A 26629-nucleotide genomic window follows, 5' to 3' on the forward strand; every position below is an offset into this window, starting at 1 on the left:
ACTTTTAGTAGTGCCTGTTAACGACCGCGCGACTAATGGAAATCTACATAGTTTAGCCTGATACATTATTACTCGCCATTATTTACAAATCTTTGTAAAGACATTTCTGCACATAGGAATATAAATGTAGACATATGTAGAGTGGATCTACTTTGTGCCTAATATCCCTCCCTCCCAAGATGTCTGCTTGTCATTCTGCATGGGACAGTCTCCGTTTGTGCCAAATGACTCTCACATGTGAGCTTCATTCTCTCTCCAAACTCTTGAGTTGCCCAAAGTTTTCGAGGCACGCGTGTACAGCTCCTAGGTTGCTGTTATGAGCAGATACTCTTTGGGAACCGGGTGGAGTAGCTCCATGGCAGGTACAGCATGTGCTGGAAAGCACGTTATGTTTCTAATGTTTGGCTTTGAGCTAAGCTTCTACAGTGTTGTGCCCACATGGTGCATTTTCTTGTTAGGCCGCCACTTTCCTGTTCTTTCAACATACTCTGGTGTTTTAATATTATTGGGACACTTGCCTCTGGCATATGTCTGTAGGACATCACGTTTCTCAGCGGTGCAGTGTATTTGTCACGGGTCACATTTGTCTGTGTTTCCGCACATCCGTTGTTATTGTGTGCTTTATTAACCATCTCTGAGTGCTGTTCTCTACTAAAATGTTTTCCTGGCCAATTGACAAGAGCTTTCTTGCGCACACACACACCCCTACCCTCTTTTTCTCCCTCACGTAACGCAGTTAGAAGAAATTGCTTATTTTTTAATGCTTTGCTGTGACAAAGCAATCCTCATTTTCAAATAGCTTGAATCTATTTTCAAACGGTGTTTATTTACTATGTATAGCGCTGAGCTGTCTCTCGATAACCTTCGGAGCGCTAAATGTGCAGGCACAATAAAGTGGAGGAAAGAATGATAAAAGAAATGTAAATGTTTTCTGCTTCACATGGAACCTTGCTAACAATTGTAACTCAAAACTCCATGTACACGCCTGAGTCAGCAACAAGTTAATCAAAAAAGTGTGGCTCCGACCACATCTCTCACCCTGAGAGTCTCCCCCATTCCATATTACTACAAGAAGAAGAGACCCTGCCCCCACGCCACTCCACGCCACCTCCGATCCTCTAGCCCCAAAGTGTGGTGAATGGATTAGTCAGGGCAGCTACTCTAACCATTGCTGCCTCATGTGCATGATGCTGAGCACCAGCATGGTGCTTTGAAGCCTGCTCTACAACGTCTTGCATCAGACCTCATTTGTCCAGTAACTAGGGGAGGGTGGACCTCCGCAGAGTTTCATTTTATGTAACTCTGTGGAATTCCGCAGAATAAGACTCTGTCAGCTCCGGCCACCCCTAGTTCTGACTGCAAGACTACAACTATGTGATTGTGCACAAGCCGGGTAAAGATCAAACCCTACTGATTACTTTTCACGAGTGCCTCTACACAGAAACAGTTCGACGTCTAAAACAGCTGAAGAATATATCGATTTCATTGAAAGTCCAGCACACCAGCAGCTTTTCCATTGAACAGATCATTGATACTACTAATGCTGATAAGAAGATGCTCATTCTTAGAGACATAATTTCAACTCAGTAGGGGAAGGTGAGAGTTCAACCTTTAGAGCATGACACTGAATTTCAAAAGTATAAAAATATACAGCATTAACTGTCTGTATCCAAGGAAGGCGTTGTGCTGAGAGGCTCAGCAATTGTCATTCCTAATTGTCATACCAAGTCTTTGAACTGGCTCATGAAGGACATTGGTGCATCATAGCCACCAAAAGAGCCCTAAGAGACCAATGTGGTTCCCGTACCTAGATGAACGAGTTGAGAGGGAACTGAAGTGCCATCATTGCAACCGTCTTTACTCTAAGTGACTCGACATCCATTGACAATGTCTGACCTTCCTACACAAGCTCAGGAAAGAGTTGCTGTTGATTCCTTTGAGCCTTTGGAGAACAGGCATCATCTCATGGTAGTCACTGATGAGTATTGACACTTTCTGCTAGTAGAGGAAATGTCATCGACCAACCATGACAAGGTCATCGAGCAGCTGGACGATCTTCACGGTGTGTGGTATACCTGCCATCCTAAAACCTGACAGTGGCCCACCATTCAACAGCTGAGAGTTCAAAGAGTTTCTAGTCAAACTGAATGTTGAGCATCAAAAGAGCATACCTCTGAGGCCTAAAGATTTATGGCCACCCTCAAGAAAGTGATTCAGCAAGAGGCGATGGAGGGAACTGCACTGAAACAAGCCCTGTGCCAAGCCCTCTGTGCTTATCACTCAACTACTCACTTCCCAACTGGTGAGAGTCCTTCCACGTTACTGTTTGGGAGAGCTATTCGGACCAAGCTGCCACAGGGAACAGAGGAATGACCCTTGGATACTGACAGAGTTAAGACCCTGGACAATTCTCAAAAATGCAAAATGAAGATGTATGCCGAACAGCATCGATTAGCTCAGGAAATAGTCTTTGATGTAAATGACTGGGTCCTAGTTACACAGAAACATAAGTGGGAAACAGATACTCCATTTGGTGGTGACGTGCAAAAGACACATGGTGACAGCACAGTGTCTCAGAAAAACCATCACCCAGGACTTGTCACTTTTCAAGCACCTACCTAAATGTTTGTCAGCTCCTGCAATCTTCAATGGGGTGACTCCACCTGACAGTCCAAATCAAGCATATGAATCTACATCATTGCTGCTCAACCAGAGTACATCTCCACCACCTTATACCACTTGACCCGACCGACTAGTGTGAGCGCTTCGACAACTCATTGAAGAGATCAGATGTAACTATTGTTTCTACTTTTTATTTAGCAATGGGGGAGATGTAGTGTTGTAAAACTAGGTGCATAAGGATCCTCGCGGTTCTGGGCGGGCTTGGAAGAGAGATTGCGTAACCTGTTCAGAGGTGTTTAGGTGTGGTTATTAACGGTTATGATGTAACCAGTGATTCAGTCTGTGATTCTATGCAGAGAAATATGACATTTAATCAAGAGCCCCGTGTGTGGCGTGGTCTTTGCATACTCCAAGGCTGGGAAGGACACTACTCATAGCAGTCCTTCTTCCTGGCAGAGAATCCACAGGTCCAGAAGTGTACTGAAGTTATGGTATCTGAGATCCAGTACTTATATCCAATTGTGCCTTTGAAGTGTGGTAGACATCAACAAAAGGTCTTTGAAGCGCATAGAGGTCCTCACTTCCTGCCCTGGTTCTAGTTTCACTACGGGGGTATGCAGCCCTTCGTGTGGGGAGAGGACACAGCCTACTCAGGTGTCAGTATGAGGCAGTGCCCAACTCTTCCCTTCCATCCTGCCCAGGATGGCCATCAGGAGGTGGATGGCCCATCAAGTCACAACTAAGCTCCCTTGTGTGGGGCTGTCTAGAAGGAAAGCACAAAGCCCAGCTGTCACTGACTCCCAACATTTATCCAGATACAGGCAGCAAGCACCAAATTGCTAAAGCAAGAAAATGTCAAATTTCTAAAAGTGGAATTTTAAGAACTGCAACTTAGACTTCACCATAAGTTGTTATTTTAAACTGTGAGTCCAGAGACACCAAAATTGAAAAATGTATCTCTTCCTGGTTGTGAATAACACTTATACGATGTTATAAGGTAATCCCAGGGGTATCCTATATGAGAGCTAGGCCTTACTGAGATGAAAAACGACTTTGGAAGACATTTCCTGCCTTTAAAATATATTGGACACTGCCCTCTGGGCTATCCAGGGCCTACCTAAGGGGTGACTTATATGTATTAAAAAGGAAGTTTGGGCCTGGCCAAAGGCTTATTTTACAAGGTTGACATAGCAGTTTAACACTGTAGGAAAGTACCATCTTGCCTGGCATGTTACCCCCATATTTCACTGTATATATGTTGTTTTAGTTGTATGTGTCACTGGGACCCTGCTAGCCAGGGCCCCAGTGCTCATAAGTGTGCCCTGTATGTGTTACCTGTTTTATGACTAACTGTCTCACTGAGGCTCTGATATCCAGAACCTCAGTGGTTATGCTCTCTCATTTCTTTCCAAATTGTCACTAACAGGCTAGTGACCAATTTCACCAATTTACATTGGCATACTGGAACACCCTTATAATTCCCTAGTATATGGTACTAAGGTACCCAGGGTATTGGGGTTCCAGGAGATCCCTATGGGCTGCAGAATTTCTTGTGCCACCCATAGGGAGATCTGACAATTCTTACACAGGCCTGCCAGTGCAGCCTGAGTGAAATAACGTCAACGTTATTTCACAGCCATTTACCACTGCACCTAAGTAACTTATAAGTCACCTATATGTCTAACCTTTACCCGGTAAAGGTTGGGTGCTAAGTTACTTAGTGTGTGGGCACCCTGGCACTAGCCAAGGTGCTCCTACATTGTTCAGGGCAAATTCCCTGGACTTTGTGAGTGCGGGGACACCATTACACGCGTGCACTATACATATGTCACGACATATGTATAGCGTCACAATGGTAACTCCGAACATGGCCATGTAACATGTCTAAGATCATGGAATTGTCATCCCAATGCCATTCTGGCATTGGGGAGACAATTCCATGACCCCCCGAGTCTCTAGCTTAGACCCGGGTACTGCCAAACTACCTTTCCCGGGGTTTCACTGCAGCTGCTGCTGCTGCCAACCGCTCAGACAGGTTTCTGCCCTCCTGGGGTCCAGCCAGGCTTGGCCCAGGAAGGCAGAACAAAGGACTTCCTCAGAGAGAGGGCGTTACACCCTCTCCCTTTGGAAAAAGGTGTCAGGGCTGGGGAGGAGTAGCCTCCCCCAGCCTCTGGAAATGCTTTGATGGGCACAAATGGTGCTCATCTCTGCATAAGCCAGTCTACACCGGTTCAGGGATCCCCCAGCCCTGCTCTGGCGTGAAACTGGACAAAGGAAAGGGGAGTGACCACTCCCCTGACCTGCACCTCCCCTGGGAGGTGCCCAGAGCTCCTCCAGTGTGCTCCAGACCTCTGCCATCTTGGAAACAGAGGTGCTGCTGGCACACTGGACTGCTCTGAGTGGCCAGTGCCAGCAGGTGATGTCAGAGACTCCTTCTGATAGGCTCCTTCAGGTGTTGCTAGCCTATCCTCTCTCCTAAGTAGCCAAACCTCCTTTTCTGGCTATTTAGGGTCTCTGCTTTGGGGAATTCTTTAGATAACGAATGCAAGAGCTCATCAGAGTTCCTCTGCATCTCTCTCTTCACCTTCTGCCAAGGAATCGACTGCTGACCGCGCTGGAAGCCTGCAAAACTGCAACAAAGTAGCAAAGACGACTACTGCGACCTTGTAACGCTGATCCTGCCGCCTTCTCGACTGTTTTCCTGGTGGTGCATGCTGTGGGGGTAGTCTGCCCCCTCTCTGCACTAGAAGCTCCGAAGAAATCTCCCGTGGGTCGACGGAATCTTCCCCCTGCAACCGCAGGCACCAAAGAACTGCATCACCGGTCCTCTGGGTCTCCTCTCAGCACAACGAGCGAGGTCCCTTGAACTCAGCAACTGTGTCCAAGTGACTCCCACAGTCCAGTGACTCTTCAGTCCAAGTTTGGTGGAGGTAAGTCCTTGCCTCCCCACGCTAGACTGCATTGCTGGGAACTGCGTGTTTTGCAGCTAATCCGGCTCCTGTGCACTCTTCCAGGATTTCCTTTGTGCACAGCCAAGACTGGGTCCCCGGCACTCTAACCTGCAGTGCACGACCTCCTGAGTTGTCCTCCGGCGTCGTGGGACCCTCTTTTGTGACTTCGGGTGAGCTCCGGTTCACTCCACTTTGTAGTGCATGTTCCGGCACTTCTGCGGGTGCTGCCTGCTTCTGAGAGGGCTCCTTGTCTTGCTGGGTGCCCCCTCTGTCCCCTCACGCAATTGGCGACATCCTGGTCCCTCCTGGGCCACAGCAGAATCCAAAAACCCTAACTGTGACCCTTGCAGCTAGCAAGGCTTGTTTGCAGTCTTTCTGCACAGAAACACCTTTGCACGACTCTTCACAACGTGGGACATCCATCCTCCAAAGGGGAAGTTTCTAGCCCTTGTCGTTCTTGCAGAATCCACAGCTTCTACCATCCAGTGGCAGCTTCTTTGCACCCACAGCTGGCATTTCCTGGGCATCTGCCCACTCCCGACTTGATCGTGACTTTTGGACTTGGTCCCCTTGTTGCACAGGTACTCTCGTCAGGAAATCCATCGTTGTTGATTTGCTGGTGTTGTTCTTCCTTGCAGAATTCCCCTATCACTACTTCTGTGCTCTTTGGGGAACTTAGGTGCACTTTGCACCCACTTTTCAGGGTCTTGGGGTGGGCTATTTTTCGAACCCTCACTGTTTTCTTACAGTCCCAGCGACCCTCTACAAGGTCACATAGGTTTGGGGTCCATTCGTGGTTCGCATTCCACTTCTAGAGTATATGGTTTGTGTTGCCCCTATCCCTATGTACCCCCATTGCATTCTATTGTGACTATACATTGTTTGCACTGTTTTCTATTGCTATTACTGCATATTTTGGTATTGTGTACATATATCTTGTGTATATTTGCTATCCTCATACTGAGGGTACTCACTGAGATACTTTGGCATATTGTCATAAAAATAAAGTACCTTTATTTTTAGTATATCTGTGTATTGTGTTTTCTTATGATATTGTGGTACTGTAGGAGCTTCACTCGTCTCCTAGTTCAGCCTAAGCTGCTCTGCTAAGCTACCTTTTCTATCAGCCTAAGCTGCTAGACACCCCTCTACACTAATAAGGGATACCTGGATCTGGTGCAAGGTGTAGTACCTCTTGGTACCCACTACAAGCCAGGCCAGCCTCCTACAAACACTGACCACAAAACCTCCGCAGTGGCAGGCCCGAGACAGGCTAGAGGGCTACTTTAAGTGAGTGGCACAATCAGCCCTGCAGGAGCGCACGTAACATTTAATTGACAGGCCCTAGGCACATGTAGTGCACTTTACTAGGGACTTATAAGTAAATTAAATATGCCAATTGGGTATTAGCCAATATTATCATGTTTATGGGAGAGAGCACAAGCAACCTAGCAGTGGTTAGCAGTGGCAAAGTGCACCGATTCCTAAAGTCAGCAAAATAAAAGATCAGAAAAGTGGAGGAGGAAAGCAACAATTTTGGAGGTGACCCTGCAGAAAAGGCCATTTCCAACAGAGAGCTTATAAAGTGCTGCTATAAGCTAAAAGTAACTACTCAAATATTGTTTAATCAGGTTTTGGGGACAGAAATAACAAATGGTTCTGAAAGCACACTCACTAGAAGTTACCTGGAAATCGCCCCAGATACTTCTAATACAAAGCCTGACTTTTGGACCTGCCATGTATTTATTCCTCTTTGAAGAAATCTTTCACTGATGGAGGACAAGGCGGCATGTCAAAGCTAAATCATACATGCATGCTGATGGAAACCTATAACATCCTAAAACTTCAACCATGCTTTGGGGCAGCTACTCAATTTCTTGTAAAACACAGATTTCTGAACATCCCCTTTGGGAACCTTCTCTCATTAGATTATACTCTATATCATTGCAAACTATGGAATATCCTAGCCTTTAGAAGAGCAATAATAGAATGCTGTGATTTATCTGACACAATTTTCAGCTGCTGATTCAAATAATTCTTGGCTAGAACGGAAACCATGATTAAGAAACCTACAAAACTAATCAAGCTTCCAAAAAAAATTACAAACCTCAGTTGGTCATATTCAAATTTTCTATTTCTAGCTAGACAAAATTGTGCATAGCTTTTTTCTTTTGTTTTATATGGATTTTTACTTTACACCATACATTGAATTTTATGAAATTTGCTCAAATGCATTTTCGTTTACAAAAATGTCTAATTAGAAAGATAATGTTTTAAACTGTGTAGTGTATTTCCTATGCAATGATTTTAATTGATAATGCAACCTCAAACTGCTGACTAACTAAGTGGAGTGAAAAGTAGTTTAGCATTTAGGAGTCTCCACTGATTCTGTAGTCAAGATATGATGTATTTTCCGGGGTTTCATATCAGGCCTTAAAGGTGCATATTTATCCTTTTTGGTGCACTAACGCAGTTTTGCATCGAAATGTTTTGCACCGGTTTGCACCATTCCTGAGTGCCAGCTAGGCACCATATTTATGGAATGATGCAAGCCGGTGCAATGGGTGGGCTAGTGTAAAAAAATAAATAACGGCAGCCAGGTGGGGGTAGCGGTATGGGAGAAGGGGATTTTGAATAAAAAATTACGTTAGGCAGGTTAGAGTAAAAATAAATGACTCTAACCAGCCTAGCATCATTTTCTGATGCAAAACTATCCATACCACATGACGTCTGTCTTAGAAATGACAGGAGTCATGCCCACCACCCCAATGGCCAGCACAGTGGCACTTTAAAAATGAAAATGAAATACTTACCTGTACTTACCTATACTTACCTGGGATGGTTTCCCCCCATCCTCCGCTGTCCCTCTGGTGTGGGTGGAGGTGACCCTGGGGCCTGGGGAGGGCACCTGTGGGCTTAGTGTTCCACTATGGAAATAGTAAGCTTTGCACCATTATTTGACCCCTCTTCTCCCTGTGCATGATTTTAACATGGGGGAATAAATATGGCGCCAAAGCCATAGAGTCATTTTTTGCACGGGAACCCTACCTTGCATCTAATTGACGCAAGGTAGGTTTCCACGTCCAAAAATGACTTTAACTCCACAACTCTGGCGCTAGACGGCTCTAGTGCCATAGTATAAATATGGAGTTCGTTTTGCACCAAATTTGCGTAAAAAAATAACAAATTTGGTGCAAAACAAGTATAAATATGCCCATCTGATTGCAAAAAATCACTTTAAGTCAGAGAGAAAATTCCTTAAAGACAATCAGCAAAACAGACTTTCCAAAGAAAATATTAATATTGGTCCACTTAACGGGAAACTGCATGCTTTGGTCCTCACAAAAGCTTGACTGGGTAAACTGATTACAATTGTTGAAGATGTGGGGGCCCACAGGTTTCAGTGGACCCTCACATGTTACATCTATTATGGTCCTTTCCCAAACTGCATACATTTTAGTAGAAAATATGGTCTGCAATGAAAAGCACAAGTGGCCTTGCCCAGGCTCATTCCTCACAATATTACACAACACATGTAGAATATCGGGTATTACTTATCACTGAAAGAGATGGATAGATATGTCACTTGCTGTAACTAATATGTCTGTTCTGAGAAGGAAGCTTTGAGTTTCCCATGTGATGATTAGCTTAAATATTTGGTGGCTCTACGAACTTACAAACAACTGATATGCCGCTTACTATTCCAACAACACCTCTTTGAAACAATATGGAGTCCCTTCATGATAGGATAAAAGATCATGCATTTAGAAAACACAGACTTTAAGACCCTGTATAATACACTTGCTTACACAATACTGAGTTAATTATTGTTTCTTGCAACTGTTATATGCCCTGAGCTGTAACATATAAATATGAGTAGCTGCATATAAATGCATCTCCCAAAGCACATGGCCTTTCTTTTGTGATGATTCATAACCTGTTGACATGTTTAGAACATGTTTAGAGCAGCTCATTGTATAGCCATGTCTCTACTAAGTGGTGCAACAGCGATGCGGTATCCATACCGCTAACACTGTGGTCTGCTTACCAGATTGACATGCGGGCGGACCTTTGGTTTAATCAAGGCAGAGTCTACTACGCTGTGATTAAAACCCTCAAATGGCCCTACGGAGTAAGGGCAATCAGAGGCAGACTTTAAGAAATTGTGTTACTGGTTGGGAGGAGGAGCACTACTCAAGCAGCAGGCACAATCCTTTGTCAGGGACAAACACAAGCAAACACCAAATTAACCTGTGCTTAACCCTCTGGTAACGTGGCACAAAGCAGGCTTAACTTAGAAACAATATGTGAAGTATTTATGCAGCACTTCAAACAGTAGTAAAGTGAAAACACAACATAAGACAAACCCCTCAACAATTTAGAAACATATTTATTTAATAAATTTTTTAACACCAAAACAACAAACATGCAGTCAGTCGAACCACACATGTATAACTGTGGTTATCTAGTTGCGCTAGACTGAAACAAAGTCACAAGTTTAGGCCGACTGCCAGATAGAGGGACCAAGTTAGGCTTGCTGAATAGAGTGCCTTCTTACTGGTTGTGGAGTGCTGTGAGATACTGCAGTGCCAGTTATACGGGATGCATGGGTGTGAAGCAAGGTCATGTGTTAAGAATGTGCCATGCAGCAGGGGTTCAGATGAGCTGTGGGATTAGAATGTGAGGTCCTTCATTTAGGATGCAATGCACAGCAGTGGTTCTGGGGAGCTGCTGGACTGTGATGCAAGGTCCTGCATCTAGGATGCATTGAGGATGAGTCGCGCAGCAAAGGTTCCCATGCAGAGCTCTGAGGCATTGTTTTGCGCTGTGTCAGTTCAACTGGGACCACAGCTGGGCTAAGAAGACACCTTCAGGTCCACTTCTAAGGGTCCAGCACTGTGGTGGCATCATACTGTAGGGAGAGTCCAGGTGCAGGGTTCAAGGTGGTTCAAGGTGGTTGGAGCCTTTTCTATCCCTTAAGCACTGGTCAGGAGGCCAGTCCAGTAGACTTTGGAGTCGCTCTGGTGGTCCTGGGTTCAAGCTGCAGTCCACTCCTTCTCACTCAGGTAGCAGGGTACTAGAGTAGTAACTCTGCTTGCAACAGAGCAGCACAATAGACTTCTACTGAGTCTTCCAAAGGTCCAGATGTGTACTGAAGAGTTGGCTGAGAGTGTCCAATATTTATACCAGGTGTCCACTCCGAAGTGGGAGAAACCTCTGGAACCCTCTCTTACAGAGGTGCCTGGAATTTCCTTCCTCCCTGCCCTGACCCCAGATTGTCTGGAAGCCCTAAGGACTAGTGTGAAACCCTTTCTGAAAGTGCTAAGGCAGAGTCTTTGTGATGTGCAAGTGGGCCCATCCTGCCAACACCTATTCCTCCTTTGCCTCACTGTCTGGGAGTTCCACAAAAAGACCAGCCCCCAGCTTCACCTAGTTATGTGACCCAGGATACAAGCTGCAAGTACCAAATAGTTGGGATGACAAAATGCCAGCTTTCTAAAAGTGTATGAAAGCACCAGAGCAAACCTGTAAGTCCATTTGGGCGTGGTTTAATACATATTAATTAAAACAATAATCCTGTGGAACTCATTTTAAAATGGGAACCTCATGATATTTAAGAGGGATCCCCTTAAATAGTTTACTATTGTATACCAAATCTAATTTGAAAAGAACAGGACATAAAAATAGATTTCCATTTCATTAATTACAGTCATATATTAAAAAGAAACATTAATGATCATAGTGCAGTCGATGCAGTGCTCAAAATTGATTCCATTTACAACATACATGGACAAAAACACTAACCAGTTTTCAATGGTTGGCTATAGTACTACAGTAAGCAAAAAGGCTGCATCAATTGGTATATCCTCCCTTTAGAATGAATCACAACCAAAAGGCTTAAAGGGGGGAATTGTTGATGTTTCGACCCCGTGTGAGTGTAGGGGTCTATTTAGGACATAGACACCTGACTACCAACTGCCCAATTAATGGAACACTTGTAAACATGAAATGAATCGTAGAACATTCGGAACAATCTGAGGCTCTCACAACTCCATCAAGACAAACAAGAAAACAGCCTGATGGGCATCTCCGTCAACCAGCATTGACAGGAACCGCATTGACGGTGGTTCATGACAATGGTTTAGAAATGACCGCCAGCTAGGAAGTCATTTCTAAATTTGGCAGGTGGAGAAGTCTCGCTCTAGCAGACGTTAAGGCCTCTGTCAGGCCAAAAGAGATTAGTCCATCCACCAAATTATAAATTGTTTTATGGTTTTGTCTTTCTGGTCGAAGCTCTGATCAGTGACCCAGCTTTAGTGCACAAAAGAATATAGTAAGTTGACCAAATGTATTTATTCATGTTTATTTGATGGAGATTTCAAATTGTGATGGTGGATTTCTCTTTTTTTTAAATTTAATATTTTGTTATTTTATGAGAAATGCTAATATTTGTTTTTTAAAAAGGTAAGAAAGGTATATGGCTGCGGTAGGTTTCCCTGTGACCCTGAGTTAATTCCAAAGAAACAGCAGGATAAAGGCAACATAGCTACAAAGGCTAGTGTGAAAGGCTTCATTTCTGTGGCGATGAGACACAGCACCCTATCTGCAACTATGCATATCAGGTATCCTGACAAGACCTAGAAGAAACTCAGAAGAAAAGAAGATATTTTACCCACCAAACCTCCTTACATTTTCTGTGAGGAAGAAGACCACAGAAATTCTGAGGCATTATGGAAGTTCTTACTGAAATGTTGAAATTTCATCGACAATGTGATCTCCAGACCAGTTAATCAGCAAATGAAGTGGCATGTCACCCGACAAGGAAGCTAAAAAATGACTTGGAAAGCTTAATATTTAGAGAATGTGGGCAACAGGTCAATGGAAAAGCTAGACAGGTAGAGAAAGGGCAAATACTAACAAAGTCAGGCCTATATGTGAGCTGCAAGATCCACACTAGGATCACTAGGACCTGACAGTAGCACTTCCAGGCCAGTAGTAGCAGAGAGTGTATAAAGGTCTACTCTGTGCAGAAGTAACTTTTTAGCAACAGCGGCTCAAAAAGTGCCAGGAGTGGTGCACAGCAACAACAGTTACGTTATGTATACAGGTTCGTTTACAGAAGAATGAAACACTACACAGTATAAAGTGAGCAAATTTAGAAACCTCGTAAATTGGTTACATGGTGCCAGCACATGTGAAAGTATAGGGCATGAAGAGAAACATGTGTGAGTAGAGACAATTATTGTAGTGCAGCGTACCATCTAAGAAGACGGTATCTTAATATATAACTTGACATTACAATGTGAAATGGTAGTAGGGTTAAAAGTGTACCTATTTTATCCAACCAGATACAGTGGAAACAAAATTGCTGCTATTTACTTTGCTTTTCTGTCGATTCCAGGATTTTAATGGGGCCAACACTGACAGCAAGGGAGGCTTGTCCATTATCTGTTTAAATATTTACAAATTGCAGCTGAATTACCCATAAGTATGAACATTAGGAATAGCGACTTCCTAATTGTGATTATATCCGATTCATGATTAGGAAATCGCTGTTCCTAATGTTTGACAGTTTGTATTTTAAAATAGCGATTCCTAGTGGATAGCAAATCAACCTTCCCCTTGACTATTAAGGAGGAATTAATTTTCGATCCACTATAAATTGCCTCCATCACAGGGATGGTGGCCTGTTGGGGGTCAACCAACCACCATGTCTGTTATTGCGTTTTAATAAACCAATCTTTTTTTATGCAGTATCGTTTCCTTAAAGGAAAATGGGGTGCGTTTCAAAAAAGAAAAGAAAACACTTAAGTTTTATTTTTTAAGAGTAGGCAATGGTCCGTGGGACTACTACCTTCTCTTAAAAATGATTTTGTTTAACATTCTCTGAGGGGAAGGGGCCCAGTGCGGGCTCCTACCCATTTGTGAATGGGTAAAGTATTACTGTTTTGCGATAAAAATTCAGTTGCAAAATATTAATGCTTGCCCTTCTGATTCGGTATTTGGATGGAAGGGATGCCTCTTCCAAATAACAAAACAAAATGATGATGGACGGAGTGCTGACAATGCAACACTCACCCCCAGTCACAGATCTGGGTTTAATCCATCCTTTTTTTGCTGCCCATGCCATTCCAGTTTGGACCCAGCCATATGCAAATCAGTCTTGACCCTGTTCCCTATGGGAACAGTCCAGCCCGAACTGCCAGGCCAGGTCTTCCCTGGACTGGAAACAAGCATCCTGGGACCGGTTTCGGGGTTTCACCCCTCATCAGCCAAGCTAGCTTGCAAATAACAAATCAGCATTTGGTAGCAAATACAAATTGTTATTTGGTAACATGTTACTGAATTAAAATATGATGAGTGCACATACCAAAAAGCTTTTTTGCAGCCCAATTGGCAATTCTGACCATTTGCAAAATCAAATAAGCTATATACATCTGGCCCTTAAAGCAAGGGAAATGCATGAAGGTAAACACTTGCACTGTGGCTCGACACATCGTGTACAAGCAGATTTTAGTAAGGTTCTCATAGGCCTTTTTCACAATGTAACCTGTAGTGAGAGTAATGACTTGTTTTGTATTTTTTTTTCTTCGTCAGGTGCGTTCCTGGTTCCATATGTTTTGACTCTGATCTTTGCTGGGATCCCTCTCTTCCTGCTGGAGATTGCTCTTGGCCAGTACACCTCTATAGGAGGACTTGGGGTGTGGAAACTGGCACCGATGTTCAAAGGTAAATCCACAAAGCTCTTTGCTTTATTTAAATGCTGTTACATTTTTAAACAAGATTATCTGTTTCTTAAATCATCTCTTAAAAGGGCCATCCAGGGTATAGAAGAAAACCCAATCCCAAATCACCAACAATAGGGATTTTCTTGAATGTTCCGTTGTTTGATGCTATCTGCTTCTGTTTTGAGATGTATTGTGACATCATGCACTGTATGGTCCTTTTAAGGAAAGCTCAAATTAAATGCTCTGATAAATTCCCCCTGTGAGTATGGGTATAGCTCTCATGCCATATCTGAAAGGTCTACCTGCCAATTTACATTTTCTGTTAGAGTACATATATTTGTTTCAATATATGACAAGCATCCATTCCCATTATATGTGTCCTAGTTAGTGACATTTACAAGGCTATGGGCATCTTAGATACATTTTCTCTACATGTTATGCAATTTGATACATAATGTTCTGTTTAAAAAATGTGTATCACCTTGTAGTATTCCTCTGTCAGTCAGGCACTGCTGTGATCCCCAAGTACACACAGTTGAAGACCAAGCACAACAAGAGTTGTCTTCTTTGATAAGTTTGGATAGTGGCCGTGTAGAATGTAGCTGAACTATACAGTTAATAGAAAATAAAAACCTTAGTGGTAAATTATGCTCATAACACATTAACATTTGTTTGAATGAAACCTCACAAATATATTTAAAACATCACACAATTGTAATAACATAAAGTCCTGCCATGGTAACCATAACTTCTTCTGTACGTGGACTGCTCATGATCTCATTATTTATTATATAAGGGATCACTTACCCCTGTTGTACATTATAAAGATATTACAAGACATGGAGGAGTTCCATGGCCATATAGAGTAACAAGGTGGAAGGCTGTGCTCTTTTGTAAGGCTATGAAATTCTCTCAAATTGAGTTTCCCTTTCTATATCTGTCATGATAGCCAATGAGGGAACAATATATGTTACCCTCAGACTTAATCATGAAGAAGCTACTTAGGATTTTCCCATTATTTACACAAAAAATAAAAGCCATTCCAAATTTATTCCACTCAAGGTGAGTCATGAGTTGCCGTCCAATAGGATTGTCTCAACCTTTCATCCTTCCAAGGTTGATAACTGTAGTACTGTTGAAATGGGTGATAATAGTATTGTTTATTCACAGCTTTCAAAAAGGATAAAAACTGCAGTATTAGGTACTACTGTTAAAGATGATTATTATTATTATTGTGTGGGAAAACATTGTTTCTTTGTGTAACTTTTTAAAAAATCAGGTACCCTCTTATGTACCTAAAATCCAACATAAGATAAACATTATAAATAAAATACATAAAAAGAAAAACAACAAAATACAGAGTTTTGCAGTATTGTAGTATTGTTTTTACAACTGTACAGTGATGTCTGCCTGAGATATCAAGGGTAGGGGTGGAGGGACAAAGGGGACCGGGGAAGGCGGGAATACATTCAAAATAAATAAAAAAAGAACTTACCATTTGTCACCGCTGCCATCCACTCCCACTACCTCGTTCGACCCCCTTTCCTGTTCTGGTGTCCCAGCGCTCCAAGGAATCCTGGTGCTGCTTACATGCTAAACATAGCATGTAAGCAGCATCAGGATTGGTCTGAGCGGCAGTGACTGCCACTCAGACACATCCCCGGGGCTTGTACACTTTCTCTAGTCCAGCTGTGTACACTGCCGGGCTGGAGAAACATAAGTGTGCATGTTTTTTTGTCGTCCGTCGATATTCAAATATCGTTTTATTTTTCTGCTGCTGGCTCTTAGCCAGTGGGGAGATGCTCCTCCGCCATTGCGGAGAAGCCAACCCTGCAACTGTATTGATTATTAAAATCATTACAGTCAATGAAAAACTTGGACTGTTCACAGAATCTAAAATCCATGATTATTCAAGCTCATATGAAAACTAAAATATGCATTTGAAATCTACTATATAAATACATATATTCAAATTGACACAACCATTACAAAATGATGCCTATGTAGGTGAGATATATGGGTTACTAAAGATAGCGCCATACATTGTGTCTATTCTTTAAACTAGTTGAGAAAAATAGACCTTCACAACTTAACACGAGAACAATGTTAGTATTGAGGAGGAAGCGAGCAGCTGTAGGAGGCTGGACTGGCTTGTAGTGAGTACCAAGGGGTACTTGCACCTTGCACCAGGCCCAGTTATCCCTTATTAGTGTATAGGGTGTCTAGCAGCTTAGGCTGATAGATAATGGTAGCTTAGCAGAGCAGCTTAGGCTGAACTAGGAGACGTGTGAAGCTACTACAGTACCACTTAGTGTCATATGCACAATATCATAAGAAAACACAATACACAGTTATACTAAAAATAAAGGTACTTTATTTTTATGACAATATGCCAAAGTATCTTAGAGTGTACCCTCAGTGAGAGGATAGGAAATATACACAAGATATATATACACAATAGCAAAAATATGCAGTATAGTCTTAGAAAACAGTGCAAACAATGTATAGTTACAATAGGATGCAATGGGGAAACATAGGGATAGGGGCAACACAAACCATATACTCCAAAAGTGGAATGCGAACCACGAATGGACCCCAAACCTATGTGAACTTGTAGAGGGTCGCTGGGACTATTAGAAAATAGTGAGAGTTAGAAAAATAACCCTCCCCAAGACCCTGAAAAGTGAGTGCAAAGTGCACTAAAGTTCCCCTAAGGACAAAGTAGTCGTGTTAGAGGAATAATGCAGGAAAGACACAAACCAGCAATGCAACAACTGTGGATTTCCAATCTAGGGTACCTGTGGAACAAGGGGACCAAGTCCAAAAGTCACAAGCAAGTCGGAGATGGGCAGATGCCCAGGAAATGCCAGCTGCGGGTGCAAAGAAGCTTCGACTGGACAGAAGAAGCTGAGGTTTCTGCAGGAACGAAAAGGGCTAGAGACTTCCCCTTTGGTGGACGGATCCCTCTCGCCTTGGAGAGTCGTGCAGAAGTGATTTCCTGCCAGAAGGATGCCAACAAGCCTTGCTAGTCGCAAATCGTGCGTTTGGCGTTTTTGGACGCTGCTGGGGCCCAAGAGGGACCAGGAGGTCGCAAATTGGACCTGAAGAGAGAGGGGACGTCGAGCAAGACAAAGAGCCCTCACTGAAGCAGGTAGCACCCGGACAAGTGCCAGAAACAGGCACTAAAAGGATGTGTGAAACGGTGCTCGCCGAAGTTGCACAAAGGAGTCCCACGTCGCCGGAGACCAACTTAGAAAGTCGTGCAATGCAGGTTAGAGTGCCGTGGACCCAGGCTTGGCTGTGCACGAAGGATTTCCGCCGGAAGTGCACAGGGACCGGAGTAGCTGCAAAGTCGCGGTTCCCAGCAATGCAGCCCAGCGAGGTGAGGCAAGGACTTACCTCCACCAAACTTGGGCTGAAGAGTCACTGGACTGTGGGGGTCACTTGGACAGAGTTGCTGGATTCGAGGGACCTCGCTCGTCGTGCTGAGAGGAGACCCAAGGGACCGGTGATGCAGCTTTTTGGTGCCTGCGGTTGCAGGGGGAAGATTCCGTCGACCCACGGGAGATTTCTTCGGAGCTTCTGGTGCAGAGAGGAGGCAGGCTACCCCCACAGCATGCACAAGCAGGAAAACAGTCGAGAAGGCGGCAGGATCAGCGTTACAGAGTTGCAGTAGTCGTCTTTGCTACTATGTTGCAGGTTTGCAGGCTTCCAGCGCGGTCAGCAGTCGTTTCCTTATCAGAAGGTGAAGAGAGAGATGCAGAGGAACTCGGATGAGCTCTTGCATTAGTTATCTAAAGTTTCCCCAGAGACAGAGACCCTAAATAGCCAGAAAAGAGGGTTTGGCTACCTAGGAGAGAGGATAGGCTACTAACACCTGAAGGAGCCTATCAGCAGGAGTCTCTGACGTCACCTGGTGGCACTGGCCACTCAGAGCAGTCCAATGTGCCAGCAGCACCTCTGTTTCCAAGATGGCAGAGGTCTGGAGCACACTGGAGGAGCTCTGGACACCTCCCAGGGGAGGTGCAGGTCAGGGGAGTGGTCACTCCCCTTTCCTTTGTCCAGTTTCGCGCCAGAGCAGGGGCTAAGGGGTCCCTGAACCGGTGTAGACTGGCTTATGCAGAATTGGGCACCTCTGTGCCCAACAAAGCATTTCCAGAGGCTGGGGGAGGCTACTCCTCCCCTGCCTTCACACCATTTTCCAAAGGGAGAGGGTGTCACACCCTCTCTCAGAGGAAGTTGTTTGTTCTGCCATCCTGGGCCAGGCCTGGCTGGACCCCAGGAGGGCAGCTGCCTGTCTGAGGGGTTGGCAGCAGCAGCAGCTGCAGTGAAACCCCAGGAAGGGCAGTTTGGCAGTACCAGGGTCTGTGCTACAGACCACTGGGATCATGGGATTGTGCCAACTATGCCAGGATGGCATAGAGGGGGCAATTCCATGATCATAGGCATGTTACATGGCCATATTCGGAGTTACCATTGTGAAGCTACATATAGGTAGTGACCTATATGTAGTGCACGCGTGTAATGGTGTCCCCGCACTCACAAAGTTCAGGGAATTGGCTCTGAACAATGTGGGGGCACCTTGGCTAGTGCCAGGGTGCCCTCACACTAAGTAACTTTGCACCTAACCTTTACCAGGTAAAGGTTAGACATATAGGTGACTTATAAGTTACTTAAGTGCAGTGTAAAATGGCTGTGAAATAACGTGGACGTTATTTCACTCAGGCTGCAGTGGCAGGCCTGTGTAAGAATTGTCAGAGCTCCCTATGGCTGGCAAAAGAAATGCTGCAGCCCATAGGGATCTCCTGGAACCCCAATACCCTGGGTACCTCAGTACCATATACTAGGGAATTATAAGGGTGTTCCAGTAAGCCAATGTAAATTGGTAAAATTGGTCACTAGCCTGTTAGTGACAATTTGAAAGTAATGAGAGAGCATAACCACTGAGGTTCTGGTTAGCAGAGCCTCAGTGAGACAGTTAGGCACCACACAGGGAACACATACATGCACACCTATGAGCACTGGGGCCCTGTGTGACAGGGTCCCAGTGACACATACATATAGGCCACAGACCTATGAGCACTGGGGTCCTGACCAGCAGGATCCCAGTGACACATAACAAACATACTGAAAACATAGTGTTTTCACTATGAGCACTGAGGCCTGGCTATCAGGATCCCAGTGAGACAGCGAAAACAGTGACAAACACCCTGACATACACTCACAAACAGGCCAAAAGTGGGGGTAACAAGGCTAGAAAGAGGCTACCTTCTCACACAACCCCCCCCCCCAAACGAAGGACAATAAGGCTAACCTTGGCCAGTTGAGACTTTATTGTCTAAGTGGTGATAAGTAGAGAGTAGCTCTGCAATAGACTGGTTACTCCCTTTATCATCCACTATATGGTTACTTCCCTGTGGGGATGTAAACCACCCTGTTTGAAGTTTTTTAGCTAAGCAACAATGTGAAGATGTATTTTCAGAGTTTCTATCAGTAAGTTTTAGTTTAGAGCAGTGGGAATTGTCCACTGAACCTATTTGTAGTGATGGAAATGCCAGACAGGGATGCTGTCTCAGAAAAGCCATAGCAGGGCAAAAACTTTGTCCATATGGCTGGAAGAGAGAACAGGGATGCTGTTTCTCTTGGGTTGGAGCAGGGCAGGGATGCTGTCCTATCAGCTCCACACTAGGGCAGGGATGCTGTCCTAAGTGTTGTGAGGCAGTGCAGAGTTTCTGCACTAAAGTTTCTCTGGGAGGGTTGGAGGGATGCTCCATGTTAACTAAAATGGTGCTCTTTTTCTCACCAATGTTAGTTATCCCACAGAGAGGTACTTCCACCTCAGGGAGTGCAGTTTTGCCAACTGATGATTCCCTTGGAACAGGTGCCACCCCAGGAGAGGTTTCTCCCACCACAGGAATGGTATCCTGAATGGTAGGGTGGTTAGGGGATACTGTGATACCCTTTTTACCTGTTGATGGAGAGGGTTCCTGAGTTTTCAGGCCTTCTCTCCTTTGCTTTTTCATTTCAGTAGAAATGAGAGGGAACAATTCCTCAGGGATGCCCAGCATGGCTGCATGGGCATAAAACTCTACATCAGCCCAACCTGAGGCCTCTAGGTCATTACCTAAGAGACAGTCTGCAGGTAAGCTAGGTGATACCACCACCTGCTTAGGGCCAGTAACTCCACCCCAACTAAATTGAATTATAGCTAAGGGAAGAAACTTAGTGGAGTTATGGACATCAATAATCTTATACTGTTGTCCAATGATGTGTTGTTCAGGAGGCACTAGGTTTTCAGTCACCAAAGTGAAACTGGCACCTGTGTCCCTGTAGGCCAAGGCCTCAACACCATTTATTGAAACTGTCTGCCTGTACTTATCCATTGTAAGGGGACAAGCAGCCAGTGTGGCAAGGCCAGTGCCACTAGGTGTGATAGAAACTGTCTTGGGACTGACTACCCCAGTTTGTACTATGGACCCATAAGTGAACCCAACTACACCCTTTGCTTGACTGTTGCCAGCAGTCCCACCACTAGTACCACTACTGCTAGGGGCACTAGAGCTTGATGTATTAGTGGTGGTCGGCTCAGGGGGTTTACCTGGACAGGACTTATCCCCTGGCCTATGGCCTCTGTTTTTACACACAAAGCACCAAGGCTTTTTAATGTGTGCAGGTTGGGAAGAAGAGGAAGAATTTGTTTTATCCCCACCCTCTGAAGAGTGTTTAAGATTTGAAGTGGGATCTTTGGTTTTACCCTTATCCCCATGCTTATCTTGAGATTTTTCACCATCTTTCTTCTTATTGCCATCTTTGTCACCCCCTGTATGAACTTTTCTGTTCACCCTTGTTCTGACCCATTTGTCTGCCTTCTTTCCCAATTCTTGGGGAGAGGTCAGATCAGAGTCTACCAGGTACTGGTGCAACAAATCAGACACACAATTATTAAGTATATGCTCTCTCAGGATTGTGTTATACAGGCTTTCATAATCAGTAACTTTACTGCCATGTAACCACCCCTGCAAGGCCTTCACTGAATGGTCAATTAAATCAACCCAGTCTTGTGAAGACTCCTTTTTGGTCTCTCTGAACTTTATCCTGTACTGTTCAGTGGTTAAGCCATAACCATCCAGGAGTGCATTCTTAAGAACTGTAAAGTTATTGGCATCATTTTCTTTCACAGTAAGGAGCCTATCCCTACCTTTTCCACTAAATGATAGCCATAGGATAGCAGCCCACTGCCTTTGAGGGACATCCTGTACAACACAGGCCCTCTCAAGTGCAGCAAACCACTTGTTAATGTCATCCCCCTCCTTATAAGGGGGAACTATCTTGTGCAGATTCCTGGAATCATGCTCTTTTGCAGGATGACTATGGGGAATACTGCTGCTGCCACCATGGGTATCTAAACCCAACTTCTGTCTTTCCTTCTCTAATTCAAAAGACTGTCTATCCAAATCCAGCTGTTGCTTTTTAAGCTTCAGTCTGGTTTGTTCCACCCTCAACTTATTGAGTTCCCTCTCTAACATTCTGTCATCAGGGTTGGTGGGAGGGACATTTCTAGAAACAGAGCTATGATGGGAATGAACAGAAGGAGACCTGTCCCTTACAGAAGGCACCCTAACAGCTTGGTTTACAGAAACATTACTACCAGTATGGTGAGAATAAATGCTTTTGCTATGATGTGAGACAACACTATTTATTTGGTGTGGCTCATCATCATTACCATCTATGCTAGATTGTCTAGTAATGGGCAGGCTAGGAAGTTTCTTTCCTGAATCTTTTCCTGGGGGAGTCCCTGAATCAGATTGGGAACTATTAGGTACTTTTTCAACAGATGGGGCACCTATGGCCTTATCCTGTTCTCTAAGCATGTTAAGTAACAGTTCCAAGGAAGGATTCTTCCCTACACTCAAACCTCTCTCTATACAGAGACTCCTTGCTCTTTTCCAGCTAAGGTTGTCATATGCAAGTTTGGACAGATCAACACTTTGGCCTGTGCCAGACATTTTTTAGAGAGAATTAAAGTGATAGAAAAAGAGAAAAAAGTTTTCAGAACTTTTTGGAAAGACAGAAAAAAACTTTTTAAACTTTTAAGAACTTTTTGAAAGTTTAGAAGTACTTTTCAGCACTTTAGAAAAGAGTGAAAAGAGGAAATGCAAAACTTTTTGGCTATGTGTATATACACTGACCTTGTTTTGTATATTTTTCTCTTATGAAAAGTACAATGACAAGAGTGGTAAGTAGTCTCAAGCACTTATCCCACCACTGCACAACCAATGTAGGAGGCTGGACTGGCTTGTAGTGAGTACCAAGGGGTACTTGCACCTTGCACCAGGCCCAGTTATCCCTTATTAGTGTATAGGGTGTCTAGCAGCTTAGGCTGATAGATAATGGTAGCTTAGCAGAGCAGCTTAGGCTGAACTAGGAGACGTGTGAAGCTACTACAGTACCACTTAGTGTCATATGCACAATATCATAAGAAAACACAATACACAGTTATACTAAAAATAAAGGTACTTTATTTTTATGACAATATGCCAAAGTATCTTAGAGTGTACCCTCAGTGAGAGGATAGGAAATATACACAAGATATATATACACAATAGCAAAAATATGCAGTATAGTCTTAGAAAACAGTGCAAACAATGTATAGTTACAATAGGATGCAATGGGGAAACATAGGGATAGGGGCAACACAAACCATATACTCCAAAAGTGGAATGCGAACCACGAATGGACCCCAAACCTATGTGAACTTGTAGAGGGTCGCTGGGACTATTAGAAAATAGTGAGAGTTAGAAAAATAACCCTCCCCAAGACCCTGAAAAGTGAGTGCAAAGTGCACTAAAGTTCCCCTAAGGACAAAGTAGTCGTGTTAGAGGAATAATGCAGGAAAGACACAAACCAGCAATGCAACAACTGTGGATTTCCAATCTAGGGTACCTGTGGAACAAGGGGACCAAGTCCAAAAGTCACAAGCAAGTCGGAGATGGGCAGATGCCCAGGAAATGCCAGCTGCGGGTGCAAAGAAGCTTCGACTTGACAGAAGAAGCTGAGGTTTCTGCAGGAACGAAAAGGGCTAGAGACTTCCCCTTTGGTGGACGGATCCCTCTCGCCTTGGAGAGTCGTGCAGAAGTGTTTTCCCGCCGGAAGGACGCCAACAAGCCTTGCTAGTCGCAAATCGTGCGTTTGGCGTTTTTGGACGCTGCTGGGGCCCAGGAGGGACCAGGAGGTCGCAAATTGGACCTGAAGAGAGAGGGGACATCGAGCAAGACAAAGAGCCCTCACTGAAGGACAAGTGCCAGAAACAGGCACTACGAGGATGTGTGAAACGGTGCTCGCCGAAGTTGCACAAAGGAGTCCCACGTCGCCGGAGACCAACTTAGAAAGTCGTGCAATGCAGGTTAGAGTGTCGTGGACCCAGGCTTGGCTGTGCACGAAGGATTTCCGCCGGAAGTGCACAGGGGCCGGAGTAGCTGCAAAGTCGCGGTTCCCAGCAATGCAGCCCAGCGAGGTGAGGCAAGGACTTACCTCCACCAAACTTGGGCTAAAGAGTCACTGGACTGTGGGGGTCACTTGGACAGAGTCGCTGGATTCGAGGGACCTCGCTCGTCGTGCTGAGAGGAGACCCAAGGGACCGGTGATGCTGAGAGGAGACCCAAGGGACCGGTGATGCAGCTTTTTGGTGCCTGCGGTTGCAGGGGGAAGATTCCGTCGACCCACAGGAGATTTCTTCGGAGCTTCTGGTGCAGAGAGGAGGCAGGCTACCCCCACAGCATGCACAAGCAGGAAAACAGTCGAGAAGGCGGCAGGATCAGCGTTACAGAGTTGCAGTAGTCGTCTTTGCTACTATGTTGCAGGTTTGCAGGCTTCCAGCGTGGTCAGCAGTCGTTTCCTTATCAGAAGGTGAAGAGAGAGATGCAGAGGAACTCGGATGAGCTCTTGCATTCGTTATCTAAAGTTTCCCCAGAGACAGAGACCCTAAATAGCCAGAAAAGAGGGTTTGGCTACCTAGGAGAGAGGATAGGCTACTAACACCTGAAGGAGCCTATCAGCAGGAGTCTCTGACGTCACCTGGTGGCACTGGCCACTCAGAGCAGTCCAGTGTGCCAGCAGCACCTCTGTTTCCAAGATGGCAGAGGTCTGGAGCACACGGGAGGCGCTCTGGACACCTCCCAGGGGAGGTGCAGGTCAGGGGAGTGGTCACTCCCCTTTCCTTTCTCCAGTTTCGCGCCAGAGCAGGGGCTAAGGGGTCCCTGAACCGGTGTAGACTGGCTTATGCAGAATTGGGCACCTCTGTGCCCAACAAAGCATTTCCAGAGGCTGGGGGAGGCTACTCCTCCCCTGCCTTCACACCATTTTCCAAAGGGAGAGGGTGTCACACCCTCTCTCAGAGGAAGTTCTTTGTTCTGCCATCCTGGGCCAGGCCTGGCTGGACCCCAGGAGGGCAGCTGCCTGTCTGAGGGGTTGGCAGCAGCAGCAGCTGCAGTGAAACCCCAGGAAGGGCAGTTTGGCAGTACCAGGGTCTGTGCTACAGACCACTGGGATCATGGGATTGTGCCAACTATGCCAGGATGGCATAGAGGGGGCAATTCCATGATCATAGACATGTTACATGGCCATATTCGGAGTTACCATTGTGAAGCTACATATAGGTAGTGACCTATATGTAGTGCACGCGTGTAATGGTGTCCCCGCACTCGCAAAGTTCAGGGAATTGGCTCTGAACAATGTGGGGGCACCTTGGCTAGTGCCAGGGTGCCCTCACACTAAGTAACTTTGCACCTAACCTTTACCAGGTAAAGGTTAGACATATAGGTGACTTATAAGTTACTTAAGTGCAGTGTAAAATGGCTGTGAAATAACGTGGACGTTATTTCACTCAGGCTGCAGTGGCAGGCCTGTGTAAGAATTGTCAGAGCTCCCTATGGCTGGCAAAAGAAATGCTGCAGCCCATAGGGATCTCCTGGAACCCCAATACCCTGGGTACCTCAGTACCATATACTAGGGAATTATAAGGGTGTTCCAGTAAGCCAATGTAAATTGGTAAAATTGGTCACTAGCCTGTTAGTGACAATTTGAAAGTAATGAGAGAGCATAACCACTGAGGTTCTGGTTAGCAGAGCCTCAGTGAGACAGTTAGGCACCACACAGGGAACACATACATGCACACCTATGAGCACTGGGGCCCTGTGTGACAGGGTCCCAGTGACACATACATATAGGCCACAAACCTATGAGCACTGGGGTCCTGACCAGCAGGATCCCAGTGACACATAACAAACATACTGAAAACATAGTGTTTTCACTATGAGCACTGAGGCCTGGCTATCAGGATCCCAGTGAGACAGCGAAAACAGTGACAAACACCCTGACATACACTCACAAACAGGCCAAAAGTGGGGGTAACAAGGCTAGAAAGAGGCTACCTTCTCACAGCAGCACTAAAGCATAACAAGTTGCCCTAGTGAATAGTATACAATCACTTACCAGAGTGTATCATTTTGATTGCTAAGTGAAGCTCCAGATACATTTTTAAAAGCTTAATGAAAATATTTAGCCACAATTTAGCACTAATACATTTCTAGCATTAAGACAAAAATTGGCAGCTCTAGTGCAAGTCTTAATTCCTTGAGCAATGAAGTGCTTATGCAATACCTCTCTTTTCTCAAATGCTATTGCTGGACAGCAACATAAAATATATTGGAGGCTCATGTTTACATTGACTGAAGCTTTTTCACCCACTCTTACATTAATAAATTAGCAACAGCAGGAAACGCATGCTTATTATAATTCACGACTGGTTATGACATTGATTGACTCTGTTGAGTAACTTTTGCCATTTGATTGGCATTGATTGACTCCATAACCTACATGTATGCGTTTTCTGCTCAAAGACAGTGTAGTCTGTGCACTAGAGATGTCCATCTGTCAAGTTATAACAAAGCAAAATACAAGTGATTTTCTTTCCATATATCTTTAGTCCTCAAGATATTGATTGTTGGAGCCAATCTTCTCATAGATTCTCATAGACCCCATTCATGTTATCCAAAATATGCCATAAATTGTGTTATTTAAAGACAATACTTAAGAAAAGCCTTGCTAACTGCTCCAATTGCTATTTGGTAATCACTATTCTAAATGCAGAAATGTTTTCATTTTAAATTAGTGATTCCTCATGGGTCACAAAGAAACCTATGTCATGAATATGAATGAGGTAGGTGTTAGACTTGACAGCCTTAGGGTGGTCACCCCTAAATTGTTGCCTGCCTCCCTTCACTTTTTAGATACTGTTTTTGCTGGTTTTTAGAATCTGCGCACCTTACC

The 26629-nt window shown here is 44.7% G+C and overlaps 1 protein-coding gene across 1 annotated transcript in view; it reads left to right on the forward strand.

Moving 5' to 3' along the window:
- LOC138287583 (sodium- and chloride-dependent GABA transporter 1-like) overlaps positions 1-26629 on the forward strand; it is a 596565-nt gene that overhangs the window by 271307 nt on the left and 298629 nt on the right. The window contains exon 3 of the mRNA XM_069228141.1: positions 14172-14303. Within this exon, the coding sequence (XP_069084242.1) occupies positions 14172-14303 (132 nt within the window). The remainder of the gene's footprint in view (positions 1-14171; positions 14304-26629) is intronic.

The sequence above is a fragment of the Pleurodeles waltl genome, chromosome 4_1, assembly GCF_031143425.1.
Source record: "Pleurodeles waltl isolate 20211129_DDA chromosome 4_1, aPleWal1.hap1.20221129, whole genome shotgun sequence".
Lineage (NCBI taxonomy): Eukaryota > Metazoa > Chordata > Amphibia > Caudata > Salamandridae > Pleurodeles > Pleurodeles waltl.